Source organism: Capsella rubella, unplaced genomic scaffold (genome assembly GCF_000375325.1).
Source record: "Capsella rubella cultivar Monte Gargano unplaced genomic scaffold, Caprub1_0 scaffold_3, whole genome shotgun sequence".
NCBI lineage: Eukaryota > Viridiplantae > Streptophyta > Magnoliopsida > Brassicales > Brassicaceae > Capsella > Capsella rubella.
This window is the reverse complement of record NW_006238921.1, coordinates 3,684,854-3,701,282: the sequence shown is the minus strand read 5'-3', so window position 1 is coordinate 3,701,282 and position 16,429 is coordinate 3,684,854. Positions and strand designations below refer to the sequence as shown.

The window sequence follows — 16,429 nt, the reverse complement described above, 5'->3', positions numbered from 1 at the left end:
AATAACTATATATATATATATATATATATATATATATATATTTAGAATATTGATCCTGAATTATGTAATGTAATTGACGTCTTTTGGTTAATCTCGGTTTACAATTGAAATGCGCCATGTTAGGATTTTGGATCTTAGATCCAATCTCAATAAACAAATTTAGTAAGAAAAGCTCTCATATGAAAATTGAGAAAGATGGAAAAACTTGACTAGTATATACGAAGAAACATTAACTAATTAATTAACAATTGATTTTGAGTTGAAAGTTCATTATATAAATAAATTACAACAATTTGATAAAGAAATACAAACTTTAAAGCAACAACATATGTTGTATTTAAAGTTTGTTGATAAAAAACAAATATACATTTATAAATATTTTAGTTATTAGATTTAAGAAATATTTAAATAGTATTGAAATAGTAAAAGTGTACTATTTTGCTAACTATAAATAGTGAATATACTAATTCTACAATTATGTTTAAATAATGATACACTTATAAGAATTACCATGTTAACAACGTATGTATCATCATTTTAAAATATATTTTTCTCGCTCCTATATAATAACTAATATCTGCGGACAAAATTGATGGTTCGTCACGTTTTTAAAATAGGAAATTGCCAAACATAATAAACATAAACAAGACGTTCAAATTTACCCGTACTAGAAAGATTCCATCGTAGTTTAATTTAGTCCATGCATGTTTTTGGCCTACTGGGCCAGATATCGAGAGGCAAATACTAGATAGCTGGTCGTGGTCGGACATCACACCTCTTCAACGGAACGTAGTAGAGCCAGAAGGTGATGGGAATAATATGTACCAGCTCTTACTGGTCAAGAAAATAATATCTAGTCAAATATTTGTTTCAACAACACGAAGAGTCCTCCTATTCTTATTTGAAAACATGATTTTCAATTCTCCATGCACGTTTTGATGCTTCCTATTATTATTTTTTTTCTGTAGGATTGGTTGATCATTCCACGTTCATTTTCATGTATTGAAGCAACAAGAATGTCAAACATGCATAGATAAAACTATGGAGAAACGTTGTCTCACCTTCTCCTCCGACAAGAATGGGGCATTATTATAAATGGCAAGTGGGAACCACTGGCATATGATGAATGTCGGTATATATGTAAAGAAAGGAATTCAAGAAATAAAAGAAAATAAAAGGATAAAAAAAGATTCATGAAAAACAAAAAAGTATATATATATATATCAAAGATGAGGTTTAAGTTATATGGATTGGTTTTGGCTTGCGAACGGACTGGAACCAAATTGTATGTTTTATTGGGTCATAAGTTTGCTAGGTTTGAGGATATGTTTTTTCTTAACGAAAACTATGAAAGTGACTGCTAGGTAGGTCTTCTGCTATTCTCGAATAGTAAGTGTGAACAGAGTGTTTGCTGACGAAGATTCGTGTAAACCAAACCCGAGTGAGATTTAAGGTAATAACCATTAATTATAAGCAAAAATATATCAAAGTCCATTAAAAAATAATATTGTAGCGTCTAGCTAGCGTGTGTTTATATTGAACCTCGATTTTTTTAATCTCCATAAACGAATATTAATCGTAATGCATATGTGAGTACAATATATGGTCTTATAATATGCACATGCACTGGACGATGATGCTTTGTCCCATATATGTAAAAAAAAGTTCAAATATGTCACGTAATCTTTAAAATCATGACGAAGCACGAAAGTCTTTTTATATAACAACAACCACATCTAGTTGATTATTTTTAAAAAGATTCCTAGGGTTGATGATCTAAGTCGGGGCAAAACTTTTTATACAGCTAGGGAAGAACAGACTTAACGAACCCTAGTTTTATCTAAACAATTATATATATGTTATAAACTTTATCCTGTGGTGGAAATTAAAACAATTTCATAGTCAATATCAACAGTTACATTTCGGAACAGAACATGATCTCTTTCGTACTAGCTTAGTAGCTAGTTTTGTTTAAAGGGTCTAAGTGATCGGTACGTCACACTTATTTAGTTTAGGAAATCAGCATCAGCATGTATGGCGAGAATCAAATAAGTTAATCGTTTAGGTATATATCAGTGGATGGCTTGTCGCGGCCAACCGGCCAAAACTGAATTTTGAATTATATACAATTAATAGAAACACATGATTTCAATTCCTGTATATAATTGTATATATACACAGTTCCCTTTAATTTAGTCATAGGATTGGTTGATCAATCCACCACCATTCATTCATTTCCTTTTGTAGTTTAGACACACACACACACACACAAGACAAGGTGAGAGAAATGTTGTTTCACTTTCGGTTTTTCTGATTAGGAGTGTACAGTGGTTGAGGTTCCCACGACTGGCCTATGATGATGTCGACACATTAAGGTGAAGATATTTTTTCAGAACTAAAATATTTGAAGACAAAAAAAAATCATAAGTAGCTAGCTATGTGGTTTTAAAGGTTTTATGAATGGGTTTTAGCATGCAATCCAATATATCAGCTGAATATTAAATCTGATTTTTTAACAATCATTAGCATAAAATCATATACTATAAAGAGCAATAATACAATTTTTCAGATTTTGCAAATAATAATGATAACATTTTAGAAACTCAACACACTTAACACTATGGTCAGGCGGTCAGGGGTCTCCTTTGATAATCCAATTTTCCAACGGCTTGATGTATTTTTCGGTCAGGGTCAAAGTGTAATTTGAGTTCTTCTGCTAACATAATCATTTCCGGTTTAATTCGGTTTGAGGTTAAGTAAAACCATTGTCTTAAAATTTTGGTTCGGTACGGTTCTGTTATATTTTGTCACCCTTACCTGAAAGCCTGAAAAGTATTCGCCGTCGGGTAATGTAGTTTAATATCTATTTCCTCCGTCACCTTCTCCGTTACCGGTGAAATACCTCGCCGCCTTCGTTAGCCGGGATATTCATCGCTTGCAAGTGCCTTTTTTACGTCTCTCTTGCCGTCGATTTGGTTGTTTTATCTGAATACATGATCTCAGTTTCAGTTGTTGTTAAGATTCTAAAAGGCGATTTTGGAGGTGATGAGAGCAAGTGTCATCTTGAAAATGCAGCGAAGCCTCTCAATGGATTTGCCTTCACTGATTCCTCCGCAACTTCCATCTCGGATGTAGGTAGCTTATTATTGCCTATGTTTAAGAGTCTTCTGCTATCATTTCATTTGATTTATATATATATATCAGATTCTGATAATTAGTCTTGCTATAGCTGAGGCTGTGTTGGACTTGTGAAAGGTGATCCAAATTGGCTGATAGGATTTGGTTTATTAAATTATGGACTCTCAAGGTAGTTTCTTCTACTATGCCTGAAATCGTTACTTCTCAAAAGTTAAAACCTGTTGGACCATCCAACTTTGAAAGCATTAGGAAAAGGCTTCTCTGCTGCACCTTTTAATACCTTCACAATCCAGTCTAAGGCTGGAACAAAAGGAGCCTACAATCTTTGTAAGGTTTGTTTTAGCCTTAAAAATAAACTCTGGAATTGAATATGGTGTTTACAATCTTTGTGATGTACACTTTCTGAAAATTTCTCTCTGCAGTATTTGTGTGTATAACCACACAGTAGTAATAGAATTTTAAGATGCTTGATTGTTGTTTTCTAGACATCTGAAGTGACGGTCAGTTCGCTGGAGAAGACAAAGCAAAGCTGCGGAGAATGGAAGTTTGCCCTCTTGGAGTTGGCTGATTCTCATTATGCTGCAATCTGTACTGAAGATGATCAAGCTAGTGGAGGTGCAATTTCAATCGACAGACTAAAGAGTCCATTTATTCAGTGGTTTCTTTATCACATCTTTTTTATTCTTGCAGGTGCTCCTATGAAGGTGATTGTCCGAAAAACCATCCCCTTTGTAGAAGATGAACTTATTTCTGAATCCAAACTTCTGTAATTAAGTGCAGCCTTCAACCTTTAGATTTCTGTAATCATCTTGTTTTGAATACATCCTATGTAGTACATTATGTACAGTGCAATCGACCAATCAAAGCTATGAAATACCTTGCAAAATCACCAGTAATCCTTGCACGAGCAGAACCCATCTTTGAAATAGTGGAACCGAGATGCATCCCTTATAACAAATTGGCGATCTACAATCTTGCTAACCAGCTTGATGAACACATGACAATCTTCACATACCCTCAAATTCTTTATCACAAGAATTTCTGTGCCTGGAATACTGTTGAGAATCCCAAAAGATATTGCTAACCTCTCGCTATGCTCACGGCTAGTGCTCGAAACCTCTTCGCCTCTATCACAGTCCATGTTTCCCACAAGCTCCATCACAGAAGTCTCTAACTCATCCAGCATTCTATGGACTTCCTCTGTTTGCTCATGACTTCTATCGCCAGCTAAAAACAAGTGAACTATTCCATTGTGTTCCACGTAACTATACCCAGGCTTTTTCCTGAATGCTCTCTCTCTCATCATTACCCGGATTCTCCAGATTCCTTCTTGATTCTTCGAGTCTGAATATATATTTGACATCAATACATAGTAGCCAATATTCATGGGTTCAAACTCAATCACCTTGGCAAAAGCTAACTCTGCCATATCCACATTCCTATGAATTTTACAAGCACCCAGTAAGGCTCCCCAAACAGCACCGTCTGCTTCAACAGGCATTGAATTTATAAACTCCATGGCTTCATCTAGTCGGCCAGCTCTTCCGAGTAGATCAACTAAGCAAGAGTAGTGTTCAGGACCAGGCTTCAGCTTATAGTCTCTCTTCATCTGACTAAATAATTCCAAACCTTTGTCTGTTAGCCCTGAATGACTGCAAGCAGATAAAGTCATCACAAATACCGTCCCATCGGGTCTTATGCCTCTTTTTATCATATCATCGAAAAGCATAAGCCCAGTCTCTCCCATTCCATGCATTCCATAGCAGCCTATCATGGCAGTCCACGAAACTAAGCTTTTTACAGGCATGATGTCGAAAACAGCACGTGCCTTTGCCAAGTTACCGCATCTCGCATACATACTAATCAATGCATTGCTTACAAACACATTTGATCCAAAACCATTGGCTTCTACTAGCTTCCCTACTTCCTGACCAACCTTCTTAGCTCCAAGATGGGCACAAGAAGACAGAACACTAACCAATGTAACAGGATCAGGAAAAACACCCGATGATTTCATCAGCTCATAAAGTTCCAGAACATCGTAAGCTAGCCCATTCTGTGAATATCCAGAAATCACAGCATTCCAGGAAATCAAACCCTTCACAGGCAGTTCATCGAACAACCTCCTACCAGATTCTACCGACCCGCATTTCATGTACATCGTGATGAGACTATTTAAAACGGCTAATTCAGAATCTGTTCCTCCTTTAACGCATTCACCGTGAAGAGACCTCCCGAGCCAAAGGTAGTCAGGAGCTGTGCAAAGCGGGACGAGCCCGAGCATTGTAACGGAATCCACAGACACGCCAGTTTCCTTCATTCGACGAAACATAAACGCAGCGTCAGAGACCTTCGAGTTTGCTGTGTACCCAGATATCAAAGCATTGTAACAAACACCAAGCTGACTTGACTGAGGGTTTTCGTCGAACACCTTGCGTGCATCCTCAACCAAACCGCATTTACAGTACATGGAGATCAGAGCAGTGAGCACAAAGGGCTCACCCTCGCAACCTCCTCTAATAACATGGCAATGGAGCTGTTTACCGGAGACAGGGAGCGAAAGGGCAGCACATGACTTGAGAATGAAAGGGAAAGAGAACGCGTCGGGAGAAGTACCAGACCGGAGCATTGACCGGTAAAGAGAAACTGATTCAGCGAACGAGGATTGATACGCGAGCTCTCTCAGTCGCACGTTCCATGGCGTCGAAGCTACCGCAGCGACGCCGAAGTTCCGTACAAGGCTTCCAGCGACGTTCATGGGTCCTCTCCGCCGATTATGACTTGTTTGGTTAAACGCATAATTCTATCCTATATGAGAGTGAGGCCCAATAGTAAAGGCCTGGCCCAAACTAGTTGAGACTGTAGTTGGTGCATCCCAAATATTTGGGGGAATAGATTTAGACGAACAGCCAAGCAGGTAATATCTGATAGACCAATTCTTCTTCTCAATACTTTCTCCATCTGCAAATCGTTGCCGCCGCTATTTCCTCGTAAACCAGATTGAACTTCTCTTCCTCTTCATCTTTCTCTACCACCGTAAGGTTGGAGGAGGCTCACGCGGCTTGAAATCGCCAGAGCAACTTCCGACCCACGGATCGAAGTGACTACGAGCTCAGTTTCTAGGTAAGAAAATCCGGTTCCATCACTGTATTGTTCTTTCGAGTTATTGTATCTGAATGGTTTCGAATATGTTAGCACCAAGTTCGAATCAATCATTTTTTTGTTTGTGCGTAACTGATTGTAGAAAAATTATGGATTTTTATCTATTTGTTATACGATTGCTGGTATTGAGTGATAACACTAACCTGAGGAGTTTAGTTTTGTTAGTTTTGTGGACTCGGAGTTGCATTAAGACCATCTCTATTGAAACAATGTTCTCTTGCTTAATTTTATTAAATTAGACCAAATAATTTGGAATCTTTTGGGATTTTAATCTGAGGTTTGGCTAGTACATTTCTATTCAAGTCACTGGTTTTGCTACTAGATAAGTTTAGCTTTGCCTACTACTGCTGATAGGTTAACATATGCAGATGAGTATTGATCTGTTTCAATTGCTAACCCAAGTTCACAATAATTCTGTATTCTTGGGAACAGAAATCAGCGTGGGTACTCACTTAGAGTTAGGTGATTTGCAGCTCCATTACATTTTTCATCATGCCGAGCCGGAGAAGTGACTCTGCCATTAAGCTAATTGCTTACTCTGAGGAACTTGTGGATGGAAAACCGTTCTATGCATTTTCCAATTGTCTTCCTGTGAAGGCTTTAAACCGTGAACCTGCTGGTCATGCCTTCCATTCTGCTGCTCTTAAACTGCATGGTTGTGCAGAAGAACCCACAGACAATGAAGATAGTGATAAGAAAGTGGGAGATGATAAAGAGAAGGAGTATGTTCCTTCATTCAACTCGTATGCCAACAAAGGAAAGAAGAAGTCTGGTACCCAGCAACAAGACCACTATGCATTGTTGGGCTTGAGCAATTTAAGATATCTTGCGACAGAAGATCAGATAAGGAAAAGCTATCGTGAAGCTGCGCTGAAGCATCATCCTGATAAACTCGCTACTCTCCTTTTGGCAGAGGAGACAGAAGAAGCCAAGGAGGCAAAAAAAGATGAGATAGAATCTCGCTTCAAAGCCATTCAAGAAGCATATGAGGTATTGATGGACCCAACAAGGAGAAGAATTTTTGACTCCACTGATGAGTTTGATGACGAGGTCCCGTCGGATTGTTTGCCGCAAGACTTTTTCAAGGTGTTTGGTCCAGCATTTAAGAGAAATGCTAGGTGGTCAGTGAATCAGCGTATTCCAGATTTGGGAGATGAAGACACACCACTGAAAGATGTTGATAAGTTCTATAACTTTTGGTACGCTTTCAAGAGTTGGAGGGAATTTCCTGATGAAGAGGAGCATGATCTTGAACAAGCAGATTCCCGTGAAGAACGAAGGTGGATGGAGAAGGAGAATGCAAAAAAAACTGTGAAGGCTAGAAAGGAGGAGCATGCTCGAATCCGGACTCTTGTTGACAATGCCTATAGAAAAGATCCGAGAATAGTGAAAAGAAAAGAGGAAGAAAAGGCTGAGAAGCAACAGAAAAAAGAAGCAAAGCTTCTGGCCAAGAAGAAGCAAGCAGAGGACGCTGCTATTGCTGCTGAAGAAGAGAAAAGGCGAAAAGAAGAAGAAGAAAAGCGAGCTGCTGAATCTGCACAACAACAAAAGAAAAATAAGGAAAAAGAGAAGAAACTCTTACGCAAAGAACGGAATCGTCTTAGAACTCTCTCAGCTCCTCTCGTGGCTCAGCATCTGCTTGACATTTCAGAGGAAGATATAGAGAATCTATGCATGTCACTTAACACCGAGCAATTGCAGAATCTATGTGATAAAATGGGAAACAAAGAAGGACTAGAATTGGCAAAGGTGATCAAAGATGGTTGCGAGAGTAGTAGAAATGACGAAGCTGAAACTAAAGAAAAAGAAAGTAAGAAGACCAATGGTGGCACAGAGCCTAAAACCCGAGTCTCTCAGTTAGATAGTAGTACTCAGAAAAAACAACCATGGAGCAAGGAAGAGATTGATATGCTGAGAAAAGGAATGATAAAATATCCAAAGGGGACATCTCGAAGATGGGAAGTTGTTTCAGAGTACATCGGTACAGGAAGATCCGTCGAGGAGATTCTGAAAGCAACTAAAACAGTTCTTCTACAAAAACCAGATTCCGCTAAAGCATTCGATTCATTCCTCGAGAAGAGGAAACCCTCTGCTTCAATATCGTCCCCTCTCTCCACAAGAGAGGAGCTCGGAGAATCTCTACCTACGATGACCACAACAAAGGCAAGCCCTTCTAAAGAGACTGTTGTGGGGAAAAGCTCGAGCAGTCAAGTCTCAGATACCAATGGTGAGGCAGGTGGAAGTTCAGACGCAGATGGTTGGTCAACTGTGCAAGAAAGAGCTTTGGTTCAAGCTTTAAAGACATTCCCAAAAGAGACAAGCCAAAGATGGGAGAGAGTAGCTGCAGCCGTTCCTGGGAAAACGATGATTCAATGCAAGAAGAAGTTTGCAGAGCTTAAGGAAATCATTAGAAACAAGAAAACCGGAGTGTAAGTGCAAAATCTTTTCGGTGTCCCATGAGAATTTTGGGTTTTAATCCTCTTTGGGGCAACGTTATTTTGCAAGAAGCAAGACCTAAAACTTTTTATTATTTGTAATGATTCATTTCCCTTTGATGTCGCTATATATTGAGAATGCTTGAGCCACTACTATCTTATATATATTTTTGACATAATTTTATGTAATGTTTGGGTAACATTCTGGCATAGATATAGGTCATTTGGTTTTTGTCCAGAAATCGCTTAATAATAGTCGGTATTAGAAGCCGTCTCTTGGTCATATGATGACGAACGAACTAAACAAAACCAATCGGGCATAAGTAAACTAAGTATAAAGAGGTTGAACTGGAACAAGAAATGGGTAATTTGCCTTCAAGCATAGGAGAAATCTGGTGAAGAAAATCCAAACTTATACGAAGTCCATAAATCCTCTTTCAAGTATAACAAACCGCAAGACATGTAAGCCAGTTGCATGAAAATACAGAAAGATTCAAACTGTGATGTGGTTCATTTCGTTACAACGACCAAACAGGAGGCATATTAGTCCATCCACAAGACCCAACACCTCGTGGTGCTTGCCCCGATGATGACCCAACAGTCACGTAACTGTTCCCAATGTCGTCACCACCAAGAAGAAGCGCAAGCGCATCACTCATGCTGCTTGTGTCTCTAACAATCCCATAACAGCCTTGGTCAAACCAGCTCGACGCAAGTAAAACATCAGGTCGTGTCATGTCAACTCTCTTTGGTTCCCAAACATGATCCGACTCTTCTGTCTTTACAAAGTTCCCTGCAAGAGTGTCAAGTATGAACACCAACACACCAGCTTATGAATCAATATGGAAAAATATTAGATTATATGCCATTACCAATCAACAAGTATCTTTGATCAACTCACCTGATGAAATTCCACCTGCACTAAGTTGCCTGGGAATTGAAATTTCAGAGCGAGCCAAATTCTTTTGGGAATCTTCCAATTCCCCTGATTTTATCTGGGGACGTGGTACATTCTGAATAGCATTAGTTGTAGAAGTAGTTGAACTGAGACTCTTCTCGGGTGATGACAACGGCAAACTGTGCTTTGCACTAGTTTTGATCTTGGCCTCGTGAAGTAACATATCTAGTAGGCCGGTGTCGCATGAGGAGAAACAATCTGACTCCTCTATCTCCGATGGTGGTGGAGATTGAATATAGGCATCAACAGAATCAAGGAGATCTGACTGTGGAGGTGACGGTGTCGCCTTCCACTGATCAAATGCACTAGTTTCTGAATATTGGAATGAAGGGAGCTCCAGCTTCACTGCCCCAAACGAGGGCTTAGAAGTAGGAAGCATGCCATCCGTAAAGGTATGGCTATCTAGAATCATCATCATATCAGATGAAGGTTGGTTTCCGTAAGGAGGATGATGAACACCACAAGGCGAGATACTGCAAGATCTGGGATTCTTTTGTGAAGCAGTATTCTGAAAGTGTTCAGGAGATTGGAATTCATGCTTTATGTTACTGCTGCACATAGGAAACCGAGATCCAGATTCCCAGAATTGCTTCGGGGAAGGTAATATTGGTGACATGTAGCTTTCATACCAAGAAGAACTTGCGCCAGTTCCTAGCAAGTTGCATGCAACCAAATCTGATAAGTCAGAAGCGGCAGGTAACAAGCTAGCAGCAAAATTTAGATCGTCAAATAAGGCATTAGCTTTGGCATTTCCCAACTGCAGGAAATCATGATGTCTTCTTCTATCTACTCCTATGATTTTACTCTTTGTATACTCTTCACTCCACTGAAGATCTTCAACATGGATTTCAGGAGGGTAAAGTGGTAAGCCAGCTCGTTGTCGCCTCTTGATACGAGTGTTCCAATAATTCTTTATCTCATTATCTGTACGACCAGGCAACTGATAAACAAGAAGAGACATATAATACCAGAGATTAGTCTTTCGGCTCACAGGAAATATCAAATTATGAAAATGGACCATTATCAGGTAGCTTCCACAATTACAGAACTACTTACATGTTCAGCCATCTGAGCCCATTTATTTCCCATTTTGGCGTGCATTTCAACAATGAGCTGTTCTTCTTCTTGGCTAAATGCTCCTTTCTTCAAGTTTGGCCTCAGATGGTTAGCCCATCTCAGACGACAGCTTTTACCACAACGGGCCAGGCTAGTGTGTTTCTGGACAGCATTCCAGTTACCCTCGCCATGCTTCTTTACATAATCAATCAAAATCCCGTCTTCAGTAGAGGTCCATGGTCCTTTCTTCAGGACACCTCCTCTCCCTCTACTTCTGTAGCCGTTGGCAATCCTATCAGCAGCTGGTGATTCGTTATGGATACTGGAGTGCATACCATCATCACTCTCAACCGTTGTCTTGTAACTCATCTCTTTCTCTTTAAACCAAGACAAACTCCCAGCACTTGGATAACAATTTAGACATCAAGCTCCCACCTGAACCAGTTAAGAGTAACAAAATAATTCAGCCAGCATTCATGTACTTATCAACAAAATAATGAAATGATAAAAACTTCTAAGCGAGGAGAAAATTGAAAAATAGCTTTTGGATGTAACAGCTAAACCATGCCTTGAAGTTATAAACTGCGTTTCCCACTTTGAAATGACTTCTATATAAAAATTCTAGAACAAAATTAATACACATATCTCTATATTTGAATCTCAATTCCAAAATAAAATTGGATATTCAAAATCACTCAGGAATTACGATCGAACAAGTGAATCCCTCAATTTAGAAAGAATCGAAAAGCAACTGAAGCTACATAGACAAGAACCCTAGCTGAGGTAAAAGTGAACTCTCTATTCAGCATCTAGCAACCTCAATATAATCAGAAAACTCGGCTCAGGCAGAGATCTACAACATCAGACGAAATCGGAGCTTCGAGTTGAGCTGAAGATACAGATTGAAAACAAAACAAAAACACAATCCGAATTTGTATCAGAAAACGAAAATCGAACAATTTAGCTCAAATTGAAGCTGCACACTGATCAGAGACGATGAAAACAGAAATTAGAAGATCAGAGATCCGTGAAAATGGAATCATCAAGACCTAGTGATAACGGAAGAACAATCTAGAAGAAGAAGAAGAAGAAGAAGAAAAGAAACATTACCAAGAGGAGGAAGAGAGAGACTACGCGGGAAAGCTCGAGAGGTGATTAGTTGTTTATTGTGTTTTGGTTTCAGAGAGATAAATGAATAAGAGAGAAAGAGATCAAAGTACGAAAGCAAGATTCATCGAAGCTCTGGTTTGCTCAACAGAAGTGGCAAAGAGATGCTAATTCGGAAATAAAAATAGAAAGCTCTCTTCTACTTATTTTTATTTTTTCTTTTTCTTTCTGGGAGATAAATACATTATATAGTGAAATTTCATATATTATACACCAAATATAGTATAAAAAAAAATAGCAAACAAATTCAAACTCTTTAGGTCAAGAATACGATATCTCTATACTGTATTTTAATTTTCCTCAAAGAATCCAAGATTTTTTTCAATACTGTAAATATGTGTCAAATATACATTTTAAGATTGTTTAGAACGATAATCGCAATATATAATTAAGAAATGTTTTATTTTTAAAAAAGTATTATATATCGATAATGTTTTGGTATATAATCGTGTACGTCTTTGAAAAAAGGAACACACACCGAACATAAATTGGAATGTATACTTCATTTAAAGATATGAATAAAATGTGAGCTTATTTGACGTTATTTGATACGTTGTGATTATGAAAGAGTCCAGTCCACAGCACTCTCATATTAGCGTCGTCATTCATACTTTTGTTGTCACACAAATTAAATAGATAGATAACGACAGTGACTCTTTCTTAAATAATCAGGTTTGGCTCTTCGATATTTAATAAGTATTAGCTTGTTTTATAAATTATAATGCGTCTTTTAATCTACGAACTGATCATATAGAAATGATTATGTATTTTACGTAAATGAATATATAAGTTTATATATGGTGAACAAAGTTGTAAAATCCAACGTACGAACCATAGCTTTTATATTTTACACTGTGGCCTTAGTTGGTGGGGAGAAAGAGGAAGATGAGCGTGTGGACCTCGTGAATTCTGAATAGCTCACGTATTTTTTGTGTGGCCTGAATTTTGGTTATATATATATATATATATATATATATATATATATATTTATGTGTGTGAAGATAACTAGAGGCCTGACGCAAGCTTGAACATGAGAAGAAATATGATAAAATAACCAATGTTAGACATATGCAACGTTACAAAACCCACAAATTAAAAGATGATTGCACTGGCTTTTAGGGTTATATATATGTTTTGAGACGATCGACGAGTACTCTAGATACAGATTCTACTCTACTAACAAGTGTCAAGTGGTGATAGTTCAAGAGATCTTTCATGTTTGTAGGGATTATTCAATCTAAATTAGTTATATACTAACAATTGGAATACAAATAATAAGTTTTTGAAAAAAATTATATAAAAAAATGTTAACTGCGTGTGTGTGAAAGAAGGGATGGAGGGAATAATATATTATTATATATATATATATGGAAAGCAGCACAGTGGGAACTTGTAAACGTACGAGGAACGTAAAGGAGGATCAGTTCCACTTCTCCGTGTCTCACGCTTCTCTCTCTCTCTCTATTTGATTACCATTTTATTTTGTTATCTCTTAAGATTCGCTGACTAGTGAAATACTTGAAAAGTGAATTAAGATTATTGGCTGATGATAATGACGGAACAAGTGATAAAATCATTGGGACAGTCTTTTGTAGACTAGCCAATAATTGTGGGTTATATATGGCAAATGATTGAATTGTTTGCTTGTGACTAATTTTTGTATATAGTGGCATAGTGCTAGTAAACGAAATATATGTAAGGATATTTCCTTATGTTGTATCAACGACCTGAAATCTCGATTAACCTATATTTTTGGTTTAAATAGATATGCAAACTAAAACATATAATATTTGTTCACATTTATTATTGGAGAAAGCACCAAACAGGCTCTCCTTTATGGCTTTATTTACTTGGACAAAGCACCAAATAGGATCTCTCTCTCCCTCTTTCTCTCTAGCTAGGTCACAAGACTCTACATCAAGGATTGAGATTAGGGTTTCATGTTTCCAGCAAAATGATGCCGTCTTGAGTCTTGAGACAATCCAAGACAAAACCACACAGATCCATATCACTACATACATCCTATCATCTTCTTTTTTTTCACAACATATATCCTATCATCAAACAGCTACTGTTTGCTGTCGGAGCATCATCAAGATTCACAAATCATCAAGTATTTATACATTCGTGAGCATGTGTATGAACAAGACTATTGATGTATGTATGAGAATCTTGATGATGCTGCAGCTGCGATCAGTGGCTTATACATATATACAAACAGGTATGTTTCGGTTAAAAGTATTTTGTAGTTTGATATTTTTTTTGGTATAAATCCACGGATTGGATAACAAGAGGAGGTATATATTTCTTGAAAATAGCTCGAGAAAATTTTTGGTATGTACCATATATCTCTTTCTTTGAGTTCTTGCTAGATATTTTGAATCTCCCAAAATGATCATCTTAGTTTTCCCATAAATTCCTAATCTTCATATATAGATCTATTATATATCTTTGTCATTTTTCTCAGCTTTCTTCCTAATCTTTGTTTTTATGGGTGATAAATTTAATAAACATATATCATGTGTTTAAGTAAGATATATGTTTAAGTAAGTTTAACGAATATTGTTTTGTCCAGATCTACGAACACATGTTTTTCAACTTTCAGAATAATGTTGAAATTTATAATTCCATCTTCCCAAAAGATTTAACAAAAATTTCCATCAAAACTCCTTTGAATGTACACTACTTAGCTAGTTCCACAATATAATTCCACACCTGGCCAATCCCTAACTATGCTCTAATTAAATGCATGGTAAAAGTTAATGGTATTGCAAAACTTAATTTTAATGGCCGGTGTGTAGTTCGTTAACAGAAGTATATCTATATTAACATTTTTGGGACATGTTTTGAAATAATTCCTGGGTTTGAACAGTATTTACAACCAATGCCATTGCCATTTAATTCATTTAAACTGAAAACATTTACCAAAAAACAAAAACCAACGTGATTTGTTACACCAATATCTCCACAAAATCGGCAATGATTAAACCATAAACCGTGTTGCTATGATTTAGGAGAATCAATTTTAAATCGACAAAATGTCTAACACAATTAAATATCACCGAAGATATAGCTAGATTGCTATCGGATTGAACTGATTTTGTTTATTTATAGAAACTTAAAATATCAAAACAAAAGAATCAAATCAACTTTGATTCGTATATTCCACAGATTTCGCTTTTTATAAAAATCCTATATTCATCTTTCAAATACGATCTTAACAACCAAACCTACTCTATGCTCTACTATATATATGACGCTTTGAAAAGAAAACCAAATCACTCTCACAATCAAACATACCACGACTCATTGAAATGGCAGCGTCATTTGCTTTCCTCAAGGATGTTAGGCCATACAAAACGGCGTGGCGAGTTCAGGTTAAGATGCTACATTCATGGCGTCACTACACCCAAAAAACAGGGGAAACATTAGAGATGGTACTCTCTGATGAATTGGTAAGGAAGTTACTAATTTCTAATAAATCATGCTTCCATGTTGCATCGGTCGTCTCTGTCATTTTAATAATACTTACTGCATTTATAGGGTAAGAAGATACACGCTAGCGTGAGGAAGGATTTGGTGAACCTTTATGTGAACAGGCTGCACATTGATGACTGGGTTTTCATTGAAAACTTCGGTCTTAACTATGCCACCGGCCAATACAGACCAACCAGCCATCTCTATAAGATGGCTTTCATCCCTGGGACTGTAGTCATGCATTGTGACCCCAAATCAGATTCTTCCTTTCTGTCGTTGGCAAAGTATCAGAAGATACAAAGTGGAGAACTGAATCCACATATGTTGGTTGGTAAGTTTCTATTTATATGTCACTACTTTTATATAGTCTCTTAGTTAAACATTAACAAACGATGTTTAACCCACAAGTTTACCTCTTCCATGATGCAGATGTAATTGGCCAGATAATAACTATTGGAGAACTTGAGAACCTCGAGGCTAACAACAAACCAACCTGCAAAATCGATTTCGAAATAAGAGACGAAAAGTGAGCATTATTTATATATTTACATACTCTTTATATTCTAACAAAAGTGCTCCGACTTTGTATCTTCAAAGTTTGCATTATTATTGATGATAACAGTGATGAAAGGATGGCGTGTACTTTGTGGGGAACCTTAGCTGAGCAGGTACATAGAGCTTGCGAAAATTCAGATGGAAGCAATGTCATAGTCATCCTCAGATTTATGAAAATTAAAGCTTACAAGGGTAACTTGATGTTTAACCTAAATACTACTCACAAGATCGGCTACTCTTTATGCTATAACGTTTACATAACCAATTAATATTGTAGGTGTTAGGAGTGTAACAAATTCCTATGATACTTCACAAGTGTTTGTCAACTCCCCCTTCCCTGAAGTCGACTCATTCAGAGAATCGTATACTTTCTAAACTTATCTACTATTACAATTTGCTTACAGTTTTACTTACGTATATTACAAGAGTTCGATTTGACCCTACTTTACTAAAAAACTTTATATTTTTTTGGTTGAAGGTG

At 37.2% G+C, this 16,429-nt stretch overlaps 4 protein-coding genes and 1 long non-coding RNA gene across 8 annotated transcripts; 2 read left to right on the top strand and 3 right to left on the bottom strand.

The window, feature by feature from the left end:
• The first annotated feature begins 2,850 nt into the window (after positions 1–2,850).
• On the top strand, positions 2,851–4,016 carry LOC17892367. Of its 2 annotated transcripts, XM_023785428.1 has the most exons (3): positions 2,851–3,131; positions 3,624–3,753; positions 3,829–4,016. In XM_023785428.1, the coding sequence occupies exons 1-3, from the start codon at positions 2,994–2,996 to the stop codon at positions 3,906–3,908; spliced, it is 348 nt and encodes a 115-aa protein (XP_023641196.1). In that variant the 5' UTR covers positions 2,851–2,993; the 3' UTR covers positions 3,909–4,016. The 2 variants fall into 2 exon arrangements, with proteins under 2 accessions (XP_023641196.1, XP_023641195.1); XM_023785427.1 differs by having other exon boundaries at positions 3,624–4,016.
• Positions 3,909–5,984, bottom strand: LOC17892637 (putative pentatricopeptide repeat-containing protein At3g11460, mitochondrial). Its single transcript, XM_006299228.2, has one exon. It carries the CDS (start codon positions 5,894–5,896, stop codon positions 4,025–4,027), a length of 1,872 nt encoding a protein of 623 aa, XP_006299290.1. The 5' UTR covers positions 5,897–5,984; the 3' UTR covers positions 3,909–4,024.
• A 147-nt stretch (positions 5,985–6,131) lies between these two features.
• LOC17891802 (dnaJ homolog subfamily C member 2) lies at positions 6,132–8,924 on the top strand. 2 transcript variants are annotated; one of them, XM_023785426.1, is made up of 2 exons: positions 6,132–6,261; positions 6,774–8,924. In XM_023785426.1, exon 2 carries the CDS (start codon positions 6,793–6,795, stop codon positions 8,731–8,733), a length of 1,941 nt encoding a protein of 646 aa, XP_023641194.1. In that variant the 5' UTR covers positions 6,132–6,261; positions 6,774–6,792; the 3' UTR covers positions 8,734–8,924. The 2 variants fall into 2 exon arrangements, with proteins under 2 accessions (XP_023641194.1, XP_006297179.1); XM_006297117.2 differs by having other exon boundaries at positions 6,139–6,261; positions 6,733–8,924.
• A 179-nt stretch (positions 8,925–9,103) lies between these two features.
• On the bottom strand, positions 9,104–12,059 carry LOC17892616 (transcription factor MYB65). 2 transcript variants are annotated; one of them, XM_023787016.1, is made up of 5 exons: positions 11,860–12,059; positions 11,567–11,638; positions 10,750–11,184; positions 9,637–10,633; positions 9,104–9,528 (listed from the first exon to the last, which is right to left on the bottom strand). In XM_023787016.1, exons 3-5 carry the CDS (start codon positions 11,116–11,118, stop codon positions 9,254–9,256), a joined length of 1,641 nt encoding a protein of 546 aa, XP_023642784.1. In that variant the 5' UTR covers positions 11,119–11,184; positions 11,567–11,638; positions 11,860–12,059; the 3' UTR covers positions 9,104–9,253. The 2 variants fall into 2 exon arrangements, with proteins under 2 accessions (XP_023642784.1, XP_006297374.1); XM_006297312.2 differs by lacking the exon at positions 11,567–11,638.
• Positions 12,060–15,000: 2,941 nt separating this feature from the next.
• LOC111831665 lies at positions 15,001–15,942 on the bottom strand. The gene is made up of 3 exons (XR_002834787.1): positions 15,807–15,942; positions 15,449–15,702; positions 15,001–15,319 (listed from the first exon to the last, which is right to left on the bottom strand). It is a non-coding gene; the product is annotated as an uncharacterized LOC111831665 (long non-coding RNA).
• Positions 15,943–16,429: the final 487 nt, after the last annotated feature.

Excerpts from the sequence above, each read along its gene's own strand:
- LOC17892367 (XM_023785427.1), top strand. The coding sequence starts at position 2,994 with ATGATCTCAGTTTCAGTTGTTGTTAAGATTCTAAAAGGCGATTTTGGA. Across the intron at positions 3,132-3,623 it reads CCGCAACTTCCATCTCGGAT|ACATCTGAAGTGACGGTCAG; the intron begins GTAGGTAGCTTA and ends GTTGTTTTCTAG.
- LOC17892637 (XM_006299228.2), bottom strand. The coding sequence starts at position 5,896 with ATGAACGTCGCTGGAAGCCTTGTACGGAACTTCGGCGTCGCTGCGGTA.
- LOC17891802 (XM_023785426.1), top strand. The coding sequence starts at position 6,793 with ATGCCGAGCCGGAGAAGTGACTCTGCCATTAAGCTAATTGCTTACTCT.
- LOC17892616 (XM_023787016.1), bottom strand. The coding sequence starts at position 11,118 with ATGAGTTACAAGACAACGGTTGAGAGTGATGATGGTATGCACTCCAGT. Across the intron at positions 10,634-10,749 it reads GGGCTCAGATGGCTGAACAT|TTGCCTGGTCGTACAGATAA; the intron begins GTAAGTAGTTCT and ends CTTGTTTATCAG. Across the intron at positions 9,529-9,636 it reads TGCAGGTGGAATTTCATCAG|GGAACTTTGTAAAGACAGAA; the intron begins GTGAGTTGATCA and ends ACACTCTTGCAG.